The 19,139-nt window shown below is 38.1% G+C and overlaps 1 protein-coding gene across 1 annotated transcript in view; it reads right to left on the bottom strand.

Annotated features, from left to right (window-relative positions):
• Nucleotides 1–1,427: 1,427 nt before the first annotated feature.
• Nucleotides 1,428–19,139, bottom strand: part of LOC107566725 (protein FAM135B-like) — a 51,154-nt gene continuing 33,442 nt past the window's right edge. The window contains exons 5-17 of the mRNA XM_016252252.1: nucleotides 17,915–17,985; nucleotides 13,955–14,128; nucleotides 13,022–13,148; nucleotides 10,507–10,580; nucleotides 10,192–10,346; nucleotides 6,754–8,944; nucleotides 6,289–6,455; nucleotides 6,093–6,184; nucleotides 5,585–5,682; nucleotides 4,408–4,559; nucleotides 4,174–4,284; nucleotides 3,985–4,098; nucleotides 1,428–1,773 (exon numbers count right to left, since the gene is read on the bottom strand). Of these exons, the coding sequence (XP_016107738.1) occupies nucleotides 1,568–1,773; nucleotides 3,985–4,098; nucleotides 4,174–4,284; nucleotides 4,408–4,559; nucleotides 5,585–5,682; nucleotides 6,093–6,184; nucleotides 6,289–6,455; nucleotides 6,754–8,944; nucleotides 10,192–10,346; nucleotides 10,507–10,580; nucleotides 13,022–13,148; nucleotides 13,955–14,128; nucleotides 17,915–17,985 (3,732 nt within the window). The 3' untranslated portion in view covers nucleotides 1,428–1,567. The remainder of the gene's footprint in view (nucleotides 1,774–3,984; nucleotides 4,099–4,173; nucleotides 4,285–4,407; nucleotides 4,560–5,584; nucleotides 5,683–6,092; nucleotides 6,185–6,288; nucleotides 6,456–6,753; nucleotides 8,945–10,191; nucleotides 10,347–10,506; nucleotides 10,581–13,021; nucleotides 13,149–13,954; nucleotides 14,129–17,914; nucleotides 17,986–19,139) is intronic.

The following is a 19,139-nucleotide window of genomic DNA, read 5'->3' as shown; positions in this document are numbered from 1 at the left end:
TTGAATGATTCAGATCATCAAACACATTTTAATTTTACACAAAGATAACCCGAGTAAATAGAAAATGCCGTTTTAAAATAATGATTTCATTTATTAATGGAAAAAAGCTGTCCAAACCTGCCTGGCACTACGTGAAAAAGTAATTGCCCCCTAAATATAATAACTGGTTGTGCCACCCTTTGCAGCAACAACTGCAATCAAGCGTTTGCGATAACTGGCAATGAGTTTTTCACATCCCTGTGGAGGAATTTTGGCCCACTCCTTTTTGCAGAATCGTTTTAATTCAGCCACACTGGAGGGTTTTCGAGCATGAACGGACTGTTTAAGGTCATGCCACAACATCTCAATCGGATTTAAGTCTTTGACCTTTGACTTCATATTGTTTTTCTTGAGCCATTCAGAGGTGGACTTGCTGGTGTGTTTGGGATCATTGTCCTGCTGCATAACCCAAGTGCGCTTGAGCTTGAGCTCACAAACTGACAGACGGACATTCTGCTTCAGGATTTACTGATAGAGTGCAGAATTCATGGTTCCATCAATTATGGTAAGTCAGCCAGGTCCTGAAGCTGCAAAGCTTCACACTACCACCACCATGTTTGACTGTTGATATGATGTTCTTTTATGACCTCCTGGATGAGTCGTTATTGCGCTCTTGGAGTAATTTTGGGAAAGGTTCACCACTGTTCCAAGTTTTCACCATTTGTGGATAATGGCTCTGACCGTGGTTCGCTGGAGTCCCAAAGCCTTAGAATTGGCTTTATAACCCTTTCCAGACTGATACATGTCAACTATTTTGTTTCTCATCTGTTCTTGAATTTCTTTAGATCGCGGCATGATGTGTTGCTCTTTAAGCATACTTCACTTTGTCAGACAGGTTCTATTTAAGTGATTTTTTGATTCAACAGGTCTGGCAGTAATCAGGCCTGGGTTTGGCTAGTCAAATTTAACTCAGCTTTAACAGGAGGGGGCAATTAATTTTTCACATATAGGGCCAGGTAGGTTTGGACAGCTTTTTTCCCATAACAAATGAAATTATCATTTAAAAACTGCATTTTGTATGTACTTGCATTAACTTTGTGTAATATTAAAATTTGTTTGATGATCTGAATCTTTTAAGTGTGACAAATATGCAAGAAGTAAAAAAAACAGGAAGGGGGCAAAAACCTTTTCACAGCACTGTACGTTCGGTGACTGGAGGGAATGAAGAACCAAGGCTGTTGTTGCAACACCAGCTACACACTGAATTTACATTCAAAATATTAATTTTCCAGCTAGGATTATTCAACGTTAAGTTACTACACCATAAAGCTTTAAGGCTTGTGTAGGCCTCCAGCTGTTAGTTTCTTCTATTTGCTTAGTATACAATGTTCTTTCTGTACAGATTTTACATATGTGTTCAGAGTCATCGTCTGAATCTTCAGTTTCTGTTTTTTTTTTTTTTTGCGTCCAAAGACTGAACTTTTTAAAAAAAAAATTCCAGAGCTCATTATGACTCTGAAATTAAATGATATTGGCTGACGTTAAGTGTAATCTGATTGGCTCTCCCATCCAACTCAAGGCATGATGTCTATTTGAAGTAGTTGAGCCCGGCCACCAGAAGGAACTTCTCCAGGAAGAGTTCAGAGTCGAGCACGGCGATGTGAGCCGCACGTCCGATCAGCGTGTTGGCCGTGTTGGGTAACGCGTGGAACACGTTATGTCTGATCAAACGACAATTTGGAGCACTCAGCAACGGCTGGAGTAAGTTATTGATCATCTCTGTATATACTGGACCTGTTAAAAAGCAAATATATTAGAGATGTTTTGCTGATGCTTTTATTTCCTTTTTTTTCAAAGGAAAAAAAAATATATACATACATAGTATAATAAAATACATATTATAAATAAATAAATAGTTACTGTTTAAAACGGGGGGGGGGGGGGGGGGCTCTCCTCAACCACCACCAGTGTGCAGCATCCACTTGGATGATGTGGTCCGGTATTCTGACACGCTTCGCTACTGTGAGGGAGCGCGAGGAGCGAGGAATGAGGAGACGAGGAGTAAACTTCCATCGAACAGATTTTAATTGACATCAAAGGAATGAGTTAGAAAATTCCTGAAAAAAAATTATCACCAAAATAAAATATTAACATAAAAATTGAAAATATTACAATAAAATAAATCCTAAAGATATGCATAACAAAAATATTAAAATAAAATAAACTTTTTTGTTTATAAAATAAACAAAAATAAGATTTTACAATTAAGTTTGAATATTAAAATTAAATTACAATTTTTCTTGAAAATATCTATCACAAAAATCAAATATTAAAATAACTATTTTTAACATTGACAAAAGAAAGTTTCTTGATTCAAAGAAAATTCCTGAAAAAAATGTATCACCAAAATAAAATATTGACATGAAAATATTACAATAAAATAAATCCTAAAGATATGCATAGCAAAAATATTAAAATAAAATAAACTTTTTTGTTTATAAAATAAACAAAAATAAGATTTTACAATTAAGTTTAAATATTAAAATTAAATTACAATTTTTCTTGAAAATATCTATCACAAAAATAAAATATTAAAATAACTATTTTTAACATTGACAAAAGAAAGTTTCTTGTGCACCAAATAAGCATATTAGAATGATTTCTGAAGGATCATGTGACACTAAAAAATTCAGATTTGCTATCACAGAAATAAATTACATTTTATAACATATTAAAATAGAAAACAGTTGTTTCCTTAATAACATTGTGATAATATTTAACAATATTACTGTTTTTGAATTCTTAATCAAATAAATGCATCCTTGGTGCATTTACTAAAACAGTCTCTTTTTTGTTTTTAAAGGCATAGATTGGATTAGTTTACCACAGACCAGGTTAATAAGTGAATTAGTATGTCTATACTTTGTAAACTGTATGTAACCTTTATCCTGGCACAATGCTTTGCCCCTGAAACTTGCATTGTAAATGCATTGTAGATTTTTGGCTGTTTTTTAAATTCATCAACAGCATGCAAGGGTCTTGCATATTTTTCCAAAGAGTTATTGCATAAACCTTGAAAGCACTGCAAGTCTAGTTCTTTCCCTGAAGAGCCTGAGAACTCATAAACATGACTTCATCTCCAAGCGGATTGATTAAAACCTGTGCTCGCAGACTCTTGGAAAGCCTACCAATCTGATTAGAACTTGCCATGTTGAGAAAGCTCTTGCCATATTTTGCCGACTGCAGCTAGCTGTGCATTGACACCAACAGTTGGCATACTCATATCCAAACAAAGTCTCTATTTCAAGGCATCTTTCATTGTTCTATGTGATCATAGTCTTGGTGTGTGTGTGTGTGACTGCTCAGTGTATGTATCCTTAGCTCTGTCTGTCACACTGACACTCACAGAGAGGCTGAATTCTCTAATCTGTCTCTCAAACCGAGAGAAAAATACCTGTCAAAGAGCTGCACGCCACTCTCAGAGGTGACAGTCTCATAAAATGAAGAACGGCATACTCATATCCAAACAAAGTCTCTATTTCAAGGCATCTTTCATTGTTCTATGTGATCATAGTCTTGGTGTGTGTGTGTGTGTGTGTGTGTGTGACTGCTCAGTGTATGTATCCTTAGCTCTGTCTGTCACACTGACACTCACAGAGAGGCTGAATTCTCTAATCTGTCTCTCAAACCGAGAGAAAAATACCTGTCAAAGAGCTGCACGCCACTCTCAGAGGTGACAGTCTCATAAAATGAAGAATGATCTCTTCCCTCTCGCTCTCTCTTTAACTTCCTCTCACAGATTCCTTTCATTCCCACTGCTGGCAGAGCTATTGGAATACGCTGCTAATGGAATACGCGTGCAGGTTTATTTGTATTTTAAATATTAAAACTAAGGAATAGTTAAAGCGATTGATTCTAGAGCGCTCCAGCTGGTTGTTAGGGTGATGCTATGTGCTTGCTAAATTACTCTGGTAAGTTCTAGGTTGGAACAGGAAGTTAACACACCTGTGGTTCTGTCTTTAAGCGCCGTCCGACACATCTCAATGCGGGCCGAGTGGAAGGGCACGTATCTGTCCTGTGGAGAGGCCACCAACACCACGTTCCTGAAGAACTGCAGACCTGGACAAAGAGAGAAAGAAAACATGAGTATGTGTGTTTGTGTTTAATCTTGTTTGTTTTTCAATGAATCTCTACCTGGTTTCTTGCTGAGCGTGTAGAGGAAGGTCTGTCGCGGGTCGGTGTGGTCTCTGAATGTAAGCTGCAGTAGGGAACCAGACTTCTTGAGTTTTTGCATTAGCCACAGACCTGAAGAACAATGATAGAAAGTCATACGGGTTTAGAATGAGATGAAGTTGGGGAAATGATGACAGACTCCCTGATCAACTCTACACCAACTTCATATACATACATACTACTGTTCAAATGTACCTGTGCTGACCAGCGTGCTGTTATTATACAGTGTTCCCAGGTGGGGTCCAGACAGGGACAGGAAGGTGTGGAGTTTACAGAGGTAACAGCGGAATCTGGGTCGGGTCAGCACAGAGCGGATGATGACGTTCCCCAAAGAGTGTCCGATAAAACTGGAAAAAGAGGCGAAAAAAAAAAAAGTCAGGCATTGAACCTTCCAAAGATAAGTGTTCAAAATGAGGATCCATTTCATTGCAAGTTATTCTTACATTTTCTTAGGAACTACAGTTTTAATTAAGTCTGCCATGATCATTATGAAACCTTTAAACATTTGATTTTGAGAAGACGTGAAACTCTAGAGACTTCAGAGAGATTAAAAAATAAATTACTGTGAGTGTAAAATTAAGATTAAAAAGCTTTATATGAACTAGGAGACACCTTGTTACATTTTCCAGTGTATTGTGTGAATATCTTTAGATTGAATTTCTTCTGAAAGCCAAACAAATGCTACCTTTCTTCTACTCTTCTGCCATCTTGTGGTAATAATAAGTATAACATTTGCAGTTCTAGTGGGATCAGTGGAGTCATCACACTTCAGCTTCTGTATGCAGCTATTTATTATAACTCACTCTAAAGCATATCTTTAATGTGAAGCTTTATACTTCATGCTACACTTGATATCTGGATTAAACATTTTGAATGCAAACCTTGTCTACAACATACGATTTTGTAAAAAGCTGAAGATCATACATTTGTTAAATTGTTCATGAATATCCAGATGTAAAGACCACACTAATGAGGCTTATATAACATGATTAACTACTCTGAAGTGGTTGTGGCAGATGTGGCTATTGTCCAACCACAAGGGGCGCACTAGTCTGTAAAATGTATTTTGTGTACAGTGTGTGGGGTCACAGGGTTTTAAAAAGTCATATAGTATCAGTGTTCACATGGTGGTTCACATGGACTAGTTAGACCTTGCTGGTTGATGTCGTAACTATACCATCTGCATTCAAAAGGCATGACATTTGAATGTCTACACACTGTTCGAACCCGTATTTTGAGCTCTATGGCAGTGCTGATATTGATTGTGGTTTGGCTGCACTGATATAATGTCAATATGATGGTGAGTTTTGCAGCTGTTAAATGTGGTAAAGACCAGAACTGATTAATATAGGTTAAGGCAATGTGTATAAACCTGATCCGGTGGATGGTGAGGTTATACAGCTGGATGTGCTGAATTATCTCATCCAGAAGTCTGTCAGTCATGGTGTCAAAATCTGCAAATGTGTCCGTCTGGAGACAAAAGACGAAAGCTGATCAATCATATGAAAGTTGTGATTGGTTGTTGAGGGGCATTGTAGCTTTCTGATTGGTTGTTGTGCGCAGCTATGCTGTTAACTGGTCACGTAGTGATAGTTGCTTGTTGTTCTGTTGGCATGTTAAAATAAGATTATTAATAATGAAATAGTGTCAATCTGAGCAACAACAAAAAAATGTATTTCATTTTATTCTCTCCATTCAATCAGGAATCCCTGGTTTGTGTGTTTGCTTTTTTAAACCATGAAAGGTTTCTGATTATATATGATTGTATTTCGTAGTTTCATATCGTACCCCTGACCTATTGTGATTATTTCATTATGTCCTGGGTGCTGTAATTGGCTGAAAGCAGTGCAGCAAGTGTGCTGATTGGTTGGATGTTCTACCTGGTTGCGTTCTGACATGAGGAAGTCCAGTCTAGATCCAGGTAGCCCGAGCTCTATAAACGTCTTGACCAACCGCAGATCTGCACTGTTACCTGGTAATAACAAACACAAAAAACTATTTACTAAAGATGCAGCTATTATTTTTTATCTTACACACTTTTATGAATCGAAATGTCTACGAGATTTGAACGTTTACCATCAAGTCCATGGACACACACCACAAGGTGTATCCCATCCTCAAACTCAGTGTCGTCTTCCTCAGGAGGGAAGTATGGGTGATCGGAGGCGAGGTAAGGCAGGTCACTGTAGAGAGTGCCTCTGAACACCAGCTCCCTCAGCATGGCTTCCTTTGCCTTATAGAAGCTTTAAGACATCATTGAAAAACTTGAATGATACAGTGCACAATGCGTTTAAATAGTAACAGGGTGAACGCTGATAATTCGGCCTGTACCAGAGATATCTCCTTATGACTGGTGAGTAAATATACATTTAAAATAGAAATTGTGTTTGCTATTAATGAAAAAATAATAATTTGTTACTGAAACACAGAATTTGAAATTGAAGTTTTAATTTTGATGAACACTGGCAGATAGGTCTTTTGTTTTTTTTATAATTGAAAACTTTGAGCATGAAACTTGCTTGAAATCACAGAAAAACATACTTAATCATTCTCTCGTTGATTTCCTGATCAGCACCGAAGAAAGAGTTCGAGGAGATTATTCCAAAAGAGCCCAGGGGTTGATGGGTAATGGGGGATGTGGCCTGGTGAGTGGAGATTCCGCTAACCGATGGCGAATCCCGTAGTACGGACGAGAAAGGCAGACATGTGGGTGCGCACGACACCGACAGGTTGACAACCTCCACCACCTTTTTATTCACGAATGCCAGACCTGTACTTGGCACTTTACTGGCTCTGCTTTGCCCATCTAGTGCCTGCTGCTCTCTCTCATTGGCTGGTAGCTTGATGAGATCAACGGACCTTTCTTTCTCATTGGCCGCAATTTCGTGGCTGCTTTTGTCACTGGTTGGTGAATCTGGGAGGTTCTCCATACATACTTCCTCAAGTTCATTCAAATGAATGTGACAGACACTGATGTCGTCAGGGTCCTTTTGATACGTTTTTGATTCTAGCACCCCCTTGTGTTCGCTACAAACCTCTGTGTTGTCATTCATTAGACCAGAATACTCTTCAAGTAATACATTTGTTTGACATTCCTCTGAGTTTTCAGCCATTTCCTCCCCTGTGGCGTTTTCAACACCATTATTTGTCACAAATTGCTGGTATAGTAACATTTCTGGATTAGCAAAATTAAGATTTACTGTTTCCTGATTGGACAAATCGTCCCTGTCGATCTCCTGATTGGTTGTTTCGTTTCTGTCCTCCCTAGTAACGCCTTGACGATTCTGCTTCACCTCATTGGCTTCTTCCTCACTCTGCCTCAACTGATTGGATGCACAAACATTCTTATTCTCCTGATTGGTTATTTCCTCTCTGTCCTCTCTAGTAACACCTTGAAGATTCTGCTTCACCTCTTTGGCTGCTTCCTCACTCTTCCTTACCTGATTGGCCACACAAACATAGCTCTGATTGGTTGTTTCCTCTCTGTCCTCTGTAGTAATGTCTTGAACATTCCGCTTCACCTCATTGGCTGCTTCATCACTCAGACTCAGCTGATTGGCCACGCAAACATTCCTCTTTTCCTGATTGGGTGTTTCACGATCCTCCTCGGTGTCGTCAGGGCTGCTGATCTGTGGTGCAGAGGCAGATTTGGTCAAAGTATTGAGCTGTCTCGCCTCCTCCTCTTCATACGGCAGGGAGCTTATGGAAGTCAAAGAGGCCTGTGTGGCGCTGGGCAGGCTGCCGTGACTTTCCGTCTGTAGGCCTTCCAAAGAGCTCTGATGCCCTGGCCGACGCCGCGCCAAGTTCTGCAAGACGTCACGACCCCCTGCGACAACTCCTCGACCCTCCAGGGTCCAGGCCACAGAGCTTGGCTCGCTCTCAATGCCGGAGTCCGAGATCACGGAGGAGGAGCGGTTCATTAGCTTAGCTCCGCCCAAGAACATGCCCTTGGGCGGAGTTTCGGACAAGCGACGGTTCTGTTGTAGAATGTTACGAGAAGGAGGCGTGGCTAAAGTGTCAGTTTCCATTGAGTTGGCGTTTAGTAGATTAGCTGGTGTTGTATCCTTGCTCCCATAATCCTTTGCAGGTAATTCAATGCATCTGTTATCTAATACCGACTGTGGCTCGTCGCTGCCAAGACTCCCAGTATTGCCTGGTGTTTCAAGATGGTTGTCATGGTTATGAGTGGGCAGGAACTCAAAGCTGGTAAGGTTGGGAAGTTCTGCAGCATCTGTCGGAACAAGCAGCAATGATTGACAAAGACCTGCATGATCCGATTCATCAAAGTCAACTGCTTCTTTTGGGCAGCTAGTTTTTTCCAGGTTACTTGTATCTATTGCTTCATCGCTGTCTACAGACCTACAGTCAACATCGAATCCTTCCTCAGTTTCATATTGGCATGTGGCCTTTTCAACAGAATCGATTCTTGAATCTGAGATCGTGATACATTCGCTTCTATCAATATCAGTCTCACCCACATGGCCAATCAGAGTCTCTGCTTGAGCTCTGGTCTCTTTATTGTCAGTGATGCAGTCCTCCTGCCGGCCAATCAGGGCCATGTATGTGGGCAAGTCCATGTAATCTTCACAGGGAGGTTCCTCAGGGGTTGTTGCTGGTGAATTGGTGTCCTGTGTTTCCTCAGCTGGACTGATGGCTTGGTCTTCCATCCTCGTTGGCTCAGGACATGGCTGAGAGTTTAAGGCAGTCTGATTTTGCACATGGATGTTGTAGTCTAGAACAGAGAAAGAGAAAAGTGCTCAGTTTATTAAAAAACATATTTTAAAATGCAACCAAATCTTTTGTTGATTAATTAGATTTTAGTTTTTGATTTGACATTTGATCCCCCCATTTATTAATTAATTTGTTCTTAAATTCTTGTTTGTTCTTGAGTTAACTCATTCACATTTTCATTCTTTTTCATGCATTCATTAGTTTGTTGGTTCATTAGTTTGTTCATTTACTCTTATTTCTTATTGATTTGTTAGTATATTACATTTGTCTTTGTTCATATGCTCATTATTTCAATTATTAATTTATGTGTTTGTCTGTTTATTTTATTTAGTTCTTCAGATCTCATTCATTTGTTTATTCATTTATAAATCAGTTCATTTTTTGTTCGTTCAAAATGCAGTTCACGGATTCAGTTTTCAATTTTTTGTTCAAAATTTTTTGTTTGTTTATTTATTATTTTGTTCATTCATAAATTTGTTCATTCTTTCAGTGATTTGTTTGTTTAAATCCTCTTTTTTCATTCATTCATTTGTACAATGATCTATACATCAATTCACACATATACAGTTCACTCATTGAGTAGTTCTTGTTTCTAAAACTTTTGTTTGTTCATTTGTAAGTTTGTTCTTTCTTTCAGTGATTTGTTTGTTTAAGCTCATTCATTTATTTGTTTGTACAGATGCTCATTCTTTTGTTCATTCATTCGTTTGCTCTCTTTTAAACAGGGTTTCTGTTGGCTGTCACCTAAACAGGGCGTGTCCACATATCTGTCCTCAAAGATGATTGGCAGGCTGCTCCAGTCTCCGTCGATGTCCAGGCATTCCACAGGAAGTGGAGGCATTCGGAGCAGGTAATCAGAGCTGCGCATCTCTGTGGCCACATTTTTTGTTCGTTCAAAATGCAGTTCACGGATTCAGTTTTCAATTTTTTGTTCAAAATTTTTTGTTTGTTTATTTATTATTTTGTTCATTCATAAATTTGTTCATTCTTTCAGTGATTTGTTTGTTTAAATCCTCTTTTTTCATTCATTAATTTGTACAATGATCTATACATCAATTCACACATATACAGTTCACTCATTGAGTAGTTCTTGTTTCTAAAACTTTTGTTTGTTCATTTGTAAGTTTGTTCTTTCTTTCAGTGATTTGTTTGTTTAAGCTCATTCATTTGTTTGTTTGTACAGATGCTCATTCTTTTGTTCATTCATTCGTTTGCTCTCTTTTAAACAGGGTTTCTGTTGGCTGTCACCTAAACAGGGCGTGTCCACATATCTGTCCTCAAAGATGATTGGCAGGCTGCTCCAGTCTCCGTCGATGTCCAGGCATTCCACAGGAAGTGGAGGCATTCGGAGCAGGTAATCAGAGCTGCGCATCTCTGTGGCCACCTGTGCGTGTCTATTGATACTGTCATCAGAGATACATAGTAGTTTCAGCAGTTTTTTAAGGGTTATGAGTAGTTTTAATTAAAATATTTGAGGTTATTTCTCCATTTGCATAGCTAGGTATAGTGTGTGTGTCTAAAAGAAAAAGACAGAGGCTATACTAAAATAAATAAAAAACTCACAGCTCCTCCTGAAATGTGAGTGAGGACTCTTTGGGATGTTCTGTGAAGAAATATGCTTCAGAAAATCTCCTGACCTGCACAAACACACATATTCAGTATGTACTTCTATCAAACGACAACAGCTGTCAATCACAATGACACATTCTTTGTTGTTTTATTAATAGAGTATTTATGTTGTTGTTTTTTCAATCAGGGGCACTTTTGACTTAGTATTTGAAAAGATTCACTTCTCATTTCCATTATAACAATTTCTTATTAAAGTTGCATTTAAAAACAATTAAAGAGAGACTGTTTTAACAATCTTATAACAATCTTTTTTTAACAAACTTTTTTGTAACATTTTTAAAAAGCATACTAGGTCACTGTAGATCATGCTGGGACATATATTATTCATGCTGCTTTTGAATCATTTCAGCTTTTCTCTCTGTATTCGTCTTGCAGGCACATTTTGAATGCATTACAATCTTGCATTTTATGTTTCTTTTTTTAAGATCAGCCACAGCGAGCAGAAATATTTTATAAAGGAACCTCACGTACGAGAGAGAAATAAAACCACTCCAGTAATAAAAACTAAACGGGATTCATCTCTTCATCTTTTTCATCATTATAATAACTCAGAGTTCTGTAATTAAAAGCTGAGCTGTCCTGTGGGTGAAATTACTGTATGTATCAAAAGAGATGAGGTTTCTACGTCTAATGCATCGCTCAACAGAACACAGAGTTGTGAAGGATGCTGGGAAATTCAGGCTGTGTATGAGAAGCACAGGCTTTATCGAACAATATTTTAGTCTGACTAGAAACTAATTCTCCTGTTGGTAATCAGAAAAGCATGCCATTTTGTTGCTAGGGTTATTAAATAAGCTGTTCATATTTGAGTTTATTTCATAAAGTAAAAATAAGCTGTCACGCTCAAAAGTCACCCTGTATAGCACTGAATTTCAGTTTAGCATCATTCATAGTAAGTGCTCATAACTTAAGGTTGGAAAAGAAAACTTATTGGTGTTAGAATGTTCCGAACATGTAATGTGTAACAAGGACACCTTCTTCTGTTACCTTCTTTTTTTAAAGTATTTAAATATTAAAGTTTCACCTGCTCCTACTCAGTGTAGCTTTAAAGCTAATTCATACTTAAAATTATTATTTACTCATATGTTGCTGTAAACAGTAAAATAAATTATTTAGCACATAATCTTGTGTACCGTGAATAAGTCAGGCCTTAAAAGAGAAAGCATGCATTTATTCCTGTGATGCAAAGCTGAATTTTCAGCCTTATTACTCCATGTCTTCAGTGTCACATGATCCTTCAGAAATCCTTCTGAAATGCTGATTTGATGCTCAAGAAACATTTCTCATATACTATATTTTAAAAACAGTTGTGCTGAATGACCTGTGCTGAATAGATAGTTAAAAGAAACCACGGAGGGCTACTCCGCAAACGGCCAGAAAGGTCAAATTATCTATGCTGTTTAGTTCTAAATTGCTCAGGTTAAGTGTCTGTATTTCATTCAGGGCCAGTTGAAGCAGGTATTATTTGGAAATATTCCATGAATGTGTTCTGAATAAATACTGCACATTATATGCACTGCATACTGCCTGGTATTTTTGAAATAATTATAATAGAGTAACAGTGAAACTGAAAGCATTACTTAGCCATTAGTATGCAAAGTTGTCACGAACTCTGTATGTTTAATGTAGCATCCGGTTATTTTTTTTCGGAAATATAGGGGATATTTCGTCATTTTTAAAACAATTATTCATTTATTTGGGGCAGTCTGATAAATTAAATAAATAATATTAGATAGATAGATAGATAGATAGATAGATAGATAGATAGATAGATAAAGAAAAATCTGACATTTTTAATATGACAAAATATTCTGTTTTAAACTAAACTTTCTATTAATAAAAGAATCCTGAAAAAATAAATAGTTTCCACAAAAATATTAATAAAATCTGTTACGAAAAACTGGTTTGGTATTCATAATAATTAGAGCCATTATTATTTAACTGCACCACAAAAGACTGTTATTATTTGTGAGTGTATATATATATATATAATATATAGAGAGAGAGAGAGTTAAGATATTACATTTATAATATCGTGCATTACATTAGAAATAAGAAGGTTAAGCATCTCACAGTGTGCCGTGCATTTTGGCAAATATAATCAGTCATTAGATTTCCATACATACAGAATATATGCACGTATACTTGCTTGAGTAGTACGAATTATGCTATTTAGAACAAAGAAGCCTCAATTTCATTACTCTTTCATCAAAATGTAATGACCATCCTCTGCAACAGGTTTCTTTTTCTGACAGATACTGAAAGAGACTTGAACTATCTAGAAACCCAGAAGAGCACCATCGACCAGTTTCAATGCTGTCAGGTAAGATGTCGGATAGCTGGGTTGGATTTAATAGTTCAGTTGAGATCAGTACAGTCATTTAAACACATTATAATTATGTGTATGTGCAAAATGAGTGAGTTGATCAGGTTAGATGTATGTGGTTACCTCTGTTGGCACAGGTTTGCAATATCCCGCCCCAAACATCAGATTCTCCACTGACATCGCAGAGGGTGGAGCTTCACTCTCTGGAGAGCCTTTACCCAGCCACGCACCCTTTCCACTGCGCGCAAAACTACAGAAAGACAAACGACAGACTGTAAGAACCTGTGGAATGATCAATGTGTGCTGCTGTGATCAAGTGAATTAATGTCAGGGATCTCGGTGGGAACCGCTCACAAGATTCTTTATGATCCAGTCATGCAAATTCATGTATATGCATATCTGTCTGAAAACAATACCTGCCGATCCTCACGGATAACCCAAAAACACACAAATGCCTGATTAGTTTGTTAAAGTCAGTCTTGAGAATATTTGTCACTAATGAGGCTTCTGTTCTTAGAAATCCATCACTCATGACAGCTGACAAACACACACACTTTGGAATTGACAGCTTTGCTTTCAGGAGGGTTCAGAGAAAGATCTTACAAAATTTATGAAATTATCAAAATTTTATTAAAATACTATACTTTAAATAATTATTTATTTATTTATTTATTGGGTTACATAAAGTGTGAATGCAACCTGAAAACTGATTATTTATTATTTGTATTAATTAATATTAAATTAAAACAAAATATGATTTATTAACTATTATTAATAATAATAATAACTACTATTTAATTTTTTGTTTGTTTTTATGTAATTTCATTTTGATAATTTCATCATTAGTTGTGTAAGGCAAGTATTATTTAGTTTATTTATTTTTCAATTAAATTAAATTAATTAAATTACAAAGCAACAAAACAACAACAATAATACATTTCAAAAAATTTATTAAATTAAAATAAAAAAAAATACAAAATCAATTTTGAAGCCATGGTAAAATGCCCTAAACTGCTGATTAGCTGAGATCTGGTGGGGCGGAGTTTGAGTGATCACCTGATCAGCGGTTGGTGCAGTGACACCAGGGAGGCATGGATAGAGACGGAGATAACGGACAGGTGGAAATAGTCAAACATGACGGGCAGGTGATGGTGTAGGCCTTGGTGTGGATGGAAGTGCAAACCCAACGTCCTGCTGCTAATCAGAGGCACTGAAGAGATATCCGCCAACCTAACACACAAACACATGACAAAAATCACACGTTATAGAAAGACACATTCACACTAGACCTTGCATTTAATTTTATTCATATGCATGTGAACAATGAAGACTGTCTCAAGTCTGCAAAAGTAACAAATATACTGAGATGTGGCAGCCAAAGAAAAAGACCACAGGAGAAGGAGAGAGAACATGAGGAGGGCAGAGAGATGGACAGGTAGTGTAGTTAATGAGCTTGCCTCACTGCCGCCCCTGCAGAGCTCAGGGGCCACGGGGGCCGACCCATTGCTGCTGCTCTGAGCTCCGGGGCTCTGCTGCAGGTAAGGGGCACAGGTAATTGCTCTCATTTGTGCTGCTTTGAAACAGGACTGTGTGTGTGTGAGTATTTTAAGCTGAGGGCCTTCAGTGCCTTTCCTCTTACTGTTCTTGATTAATACACACACACTGTGCCTGCCTGAGGCTCTACCACACTCTCTCACTGCATCCTTAAATACCGACAGGCAGAGAGATCATACAGATGAGTTTTATTTTTTAATAGAATGTGAGAAAATATCCAAATATTTAAAAATGTGTGCTAGATTATTGTCACACAGCTTCATTATGTTGCATGTTTAATTCAGCGAGTTGTTGTCAACTACGTGACATACTGAATGGAGAAAGTACTGAATGGAGTCTGCTGTGTGGAATACAAAACTCGATGTGTTTAATCTGGTCTTCTACTTTCCCTGTGATGGATGAACTAGAAGCAATATCATTGATTTTTAACTGCGTTGACATTGTTGCATCGGACTGCCAAATGTAAAGATATTATTCAGTATTGGATGGAGTGCATAATATATTATGATATATTATTGTCAAACAGAAAACATGTTATTACTATTAATAAAATGTGGGCAATAAATGGCATATACTACAGAATGGAGAAGGCTAGTATTTAATTTTGGGAATACTGTACGCAGCTGTTTAAAAGTTTGGTGTCAGTAAGATTTTTTTCTTTTAAAGAAATGTATAATTTTATTCAGCTGTAATATATTAATCAAATGTGGCAAAAATTATTATATTATAAAAAAATTATAAAAATGGTTTCCACAAAAATAATAAAGGTGCAGTAAGTGATTTCTTTGAAACACTGTTTTAAGTGGCACAGAGCATCAAAAAAAAAAAAAACACTTATAGCCAATCACCAGTAAGGGGTGTGTCTGCTTGTGATGGGGGAGGTGCCTGTATTGCACAGCATGTTCATGAATTGGGGGTGGAGTAGGGGTGTGTTTGTTTTGGTGATTTCAAATATCAACAGAGCTTATCTTACTGCACCTTTAGGTGTAACTGTTCTCAGCATTACACTTAAAGGTGCAGTAAAAATTATAAGAAATGTTTTTGAGCAGCAAATCAGCATATTAGAATGATTTCTGAAGGATCATATGACACTAAAGACTGGAGTAACGATGCTAAAAATTCCAACATAGGCTCATTGGAAATACGTGCCTCTAAATACATTTCTGCAGAACTGAAAAAAGTACCTATACATATACGAATCGCTGCAGTTTCCAGTTGAAATAAACACTAGAGGCAGTAAAACTCAACTTTTATTCCTTTTTACACTAAGTATGATTTGCAGGTCCACAGCTTCGATTAATAAAGCCACATTTTCTGCACAATTACTTGAGGAATATCATGTTATGAATTCAAAACGATTTTAACATGCTGCAACAAAAATTAAGCTTTGACTCACGTGGCAGGTCACATGAATCAAGCTCGCGTCAGCTGATTCTCAGCTGATCACATCTACCTATAGGAATACGACACATATCGCAACATTCCTATATAAGCTCTATTGAGTATTATTCAGCAGCTTTTCAGCTTGCTGGGGAGCAAATGACTCTCCTCCATCCCCAGCTCCTCCATTCGCCACAGTCAGGACTTGGCTTTCTGATATTCCTTGCTAATCAGACTCCTTTATCTTGAATAAAGTGTTACACTTAAATATCATTAAGTACATTAATGATATCTGCCTTGTTCTGTTCTGTTAACCCTAGGGGGGTTATTATTGCTGCTCTCCCTGCTCTTTCATGACAGGCTGCATGGATGGGCAGGGACTTTTTTGCCCAGAACAGAACCATACCGCCAAACCAAACTTTATGCTAAGTATCTATCATTTTGACGATAGTGGTCCTGACAGAACCAATACTTTTGAACGTTAGCGTCACATCCAGTTTCATATGTATGTGTTTTTATAATCAGTAGGTTTGCTCGGTAGCTCATGCAGTTTGGAGTTTGACTTCAGAGGTGAAGAGCTTGAGTACGAATCCCATGAATCTACGTTTTCACAAAACAGTTCAAACCTGAATATAAATAAGTTCCCATTCAGTCAGTCACGTTCTACGTTACGTCAGTGACTGACGAATTGGGATCTCGCCCGAGAGATGAGACGGAGGCATCTCAATACATCCTGCTACCCAGCCAGTGGTGCCCAAAACCTCAACAGAAGAGCGGGTTCCTTTTTCTCCGGGTTCCAAGAGGGCGAGGATGGCAGTGCGCGATACCCAGTCTCCACATGGCCGTCCCCCTCTCCCTTCGCCAATGGGCAGCAGGGTTCAGTCCAAGGACGCTACGCCTCCTCACGAGCCCCCTGCCCAGCCGTGGAGCCAGGTAAGTGGCGCGCCGCACACTCAGACCCCACCCTGGGATGCACTGAAGCCTCCCGGGTTGGGTCCCTGTGCTCCACTTCGCTGCCCCACTGTGGGTACATCGGTGGTCTCCCTGGTCCCGCTAGTTCAGTCACTGTGGGCCTGGTTAGCGCTCCCCAGGCCGTCTCGCTGGCTCATGAGAACCATCAGACTTGGCTACGTGATTCAATTCGCCCGGCGCCCGCCCAAGTTCAGGGGCATTCGGTTCACCTCTGTGCCGGACAAAGATGCTCCTGTCTTGCGTGCAGAGATCGCGGTCCTGCTGGCGAAGGACGCGATACAGCCGGTCCCTCCAGCCGAGATGAGTCCCTCCTTCAGGGAATGAGGGTTACACAAGTAACCTAGACGTTCAAATGGCACGGTTGCATCAACAAATTCGTTTTGCATTTGTTAACACTATCGGGTAGGTTTAGGGTTGGGTTTGGTGTAGGGGAAATTTCCAACACGATAGAGAATTAACTTTTAGCGACACTCGGATATTTGAATTATGAACCACTGTAATATGTACCTCAAGCAACATAATAAAAACACAGCAATACGTGCCTATATCAATGTAAAAAAAACGTGCCAGGGTCACATATTGAACCCGCGTTCATTTGGCGTTTCCCTTTGAAACTGTCTCGAAACGTGCAGCAAGGTACGTAATAACGGTGTTGCTGAAATGTATGCGTTTCCAATGAGCCTGGGTTGAAAATTTCAGCATTGCATCACAGGAATGAATTACACTTTATGATATATTCAAATAGAAAAGTTATTTTAAATTGTAATAATATTACTGTTTTGTTTGGTGAGCAAAAGAGCCTTGTTTCTTACCGACCCCAAACTTTTGAATTCAGTGTAATGTGGTCTGCAGCGTTAAAAAGCGTAAAAAAAATATTGCTTCTTTATTTGTCACTCTGTACATGGAAGATCAAGTTGTGGGATACAGTACTCAGTGTTTAATATACAAGCAGAACTTAGGTAAAGAAGTAGAAGTAATTTCCTTCATCCTGAAAAATGTACATGCTATGCAGAGTATTCTGACCATATACTGCAAAAATAGCATGATAGTATAAGCCATTCTGAACACAAGCAGTAATGATGCAGAGGGAAACAATGATGGGATACTCACTGCTGTTCATTGTCAGTGAAGTGCAGATCTAGTTTGAGCTGGACATCCACCTCACTCACAGCTTCCTCCACCTGAGAGACACATAAACACACATGTCATTCACAGCTAACTGCAGAACCTTGAAAAACAAAGCAAGATCTCCTCTACAGAGTTCCTGCAGCGCAAACAACAGAGCATGTGTTCATATTTTCATCAAACGCTTTAGATAATCCATAAATGTGATGTAAGATAGAGTGAAGTGCAAGAAGACTCATATCAGTCTGTCATAAAACATAGTGTACCATCAATCAACTAATCAATATTAGTTATGAACTGTCAGCCAGTCGGATATTTTAATCAAACAGCATAATGTGGTTGACGGGGTGTTTGGGTGATTGCACTCTATCTTTATGATCTGTGCATTTTGTCCGCTATATGGCTGGTTGTTTCGTGAATGTTTATGTTTATATACATATATGTAAATTCTTTTCAGACACCAGTTGTTTGTCACATTCAAATTGGTTGTCATAGTAACGACACTAATTTGTGGAGATTCAGCGCATTGAGTTGCACAAATCTGAATGCATTATTTGTAAATTGACTGTTAAGATAAACATTTTGCACAATTTATTATCTGTAATATCATTGTTGCCACTAGATGCTGTATAAGCCCTATGTAATAATCTATAGTAGCTAAGACATTGCACATAATTCACACAACAATCACAAATAAATTAATTTTATTACATTTGGATTTGGATGCATGTTTAGATATTATCAATGGCTACTTTTTTGTCTTTATCTGTTTTTTGTTAAAAAGTGTTGTTGTTGTTTCTTGAAACATTGATTTAAAGTGTCAGTTATTGCATTATTATTTCAGTCAAACCTATAAAACCCCTTTGTTACCCCAAACTACATATAAAAGCTTGATCAGTGGCATAAAAGTAACCAATGCAGCTACTTAATCATTTGCTACTCATTAACGTCCCCTTTAAATAACGTGACGCTCTGCCCTCTATGACGCTGCTCCCATTAAGCGCTGTTGGAAGTGAATGAATTGATTCAGCATTTCGACACATCCGTAAGGCTGCATTTAACTCGAAAAAGCGGTCTAATAAAGGATGTATTAATCTCGTGAATTAGCTAATTTTACTATACAAATATTTTTTAATTGGATGTTAAAGTTTATATGGGAATATTACATGACACGCTGATCCTTTAACAATGCATTGGCACAAAAAACGCA

The sequence above is a fragment of the Sinocyclocheilus grahami genome, unplaced genomic scaffold (genome assembly GCF_001515645.1).
Source record: "Sinocyclocheilus grahami isolate Dianchi unplaced genomic scaffold, SAMN03320097.WGS_v1.1 scaffold1096.1, whole genome shotgun sequence".
NCBI lineage: Eukaryota > Metazoa > Chordata > Actinopteri > Cypriniformes > Cyprinidae > Sinocyclocheilus > Sinocyclocheilus grahami.
This window is presented reverse-complemented; position numbering and strand designations above follow the sequence as displayed.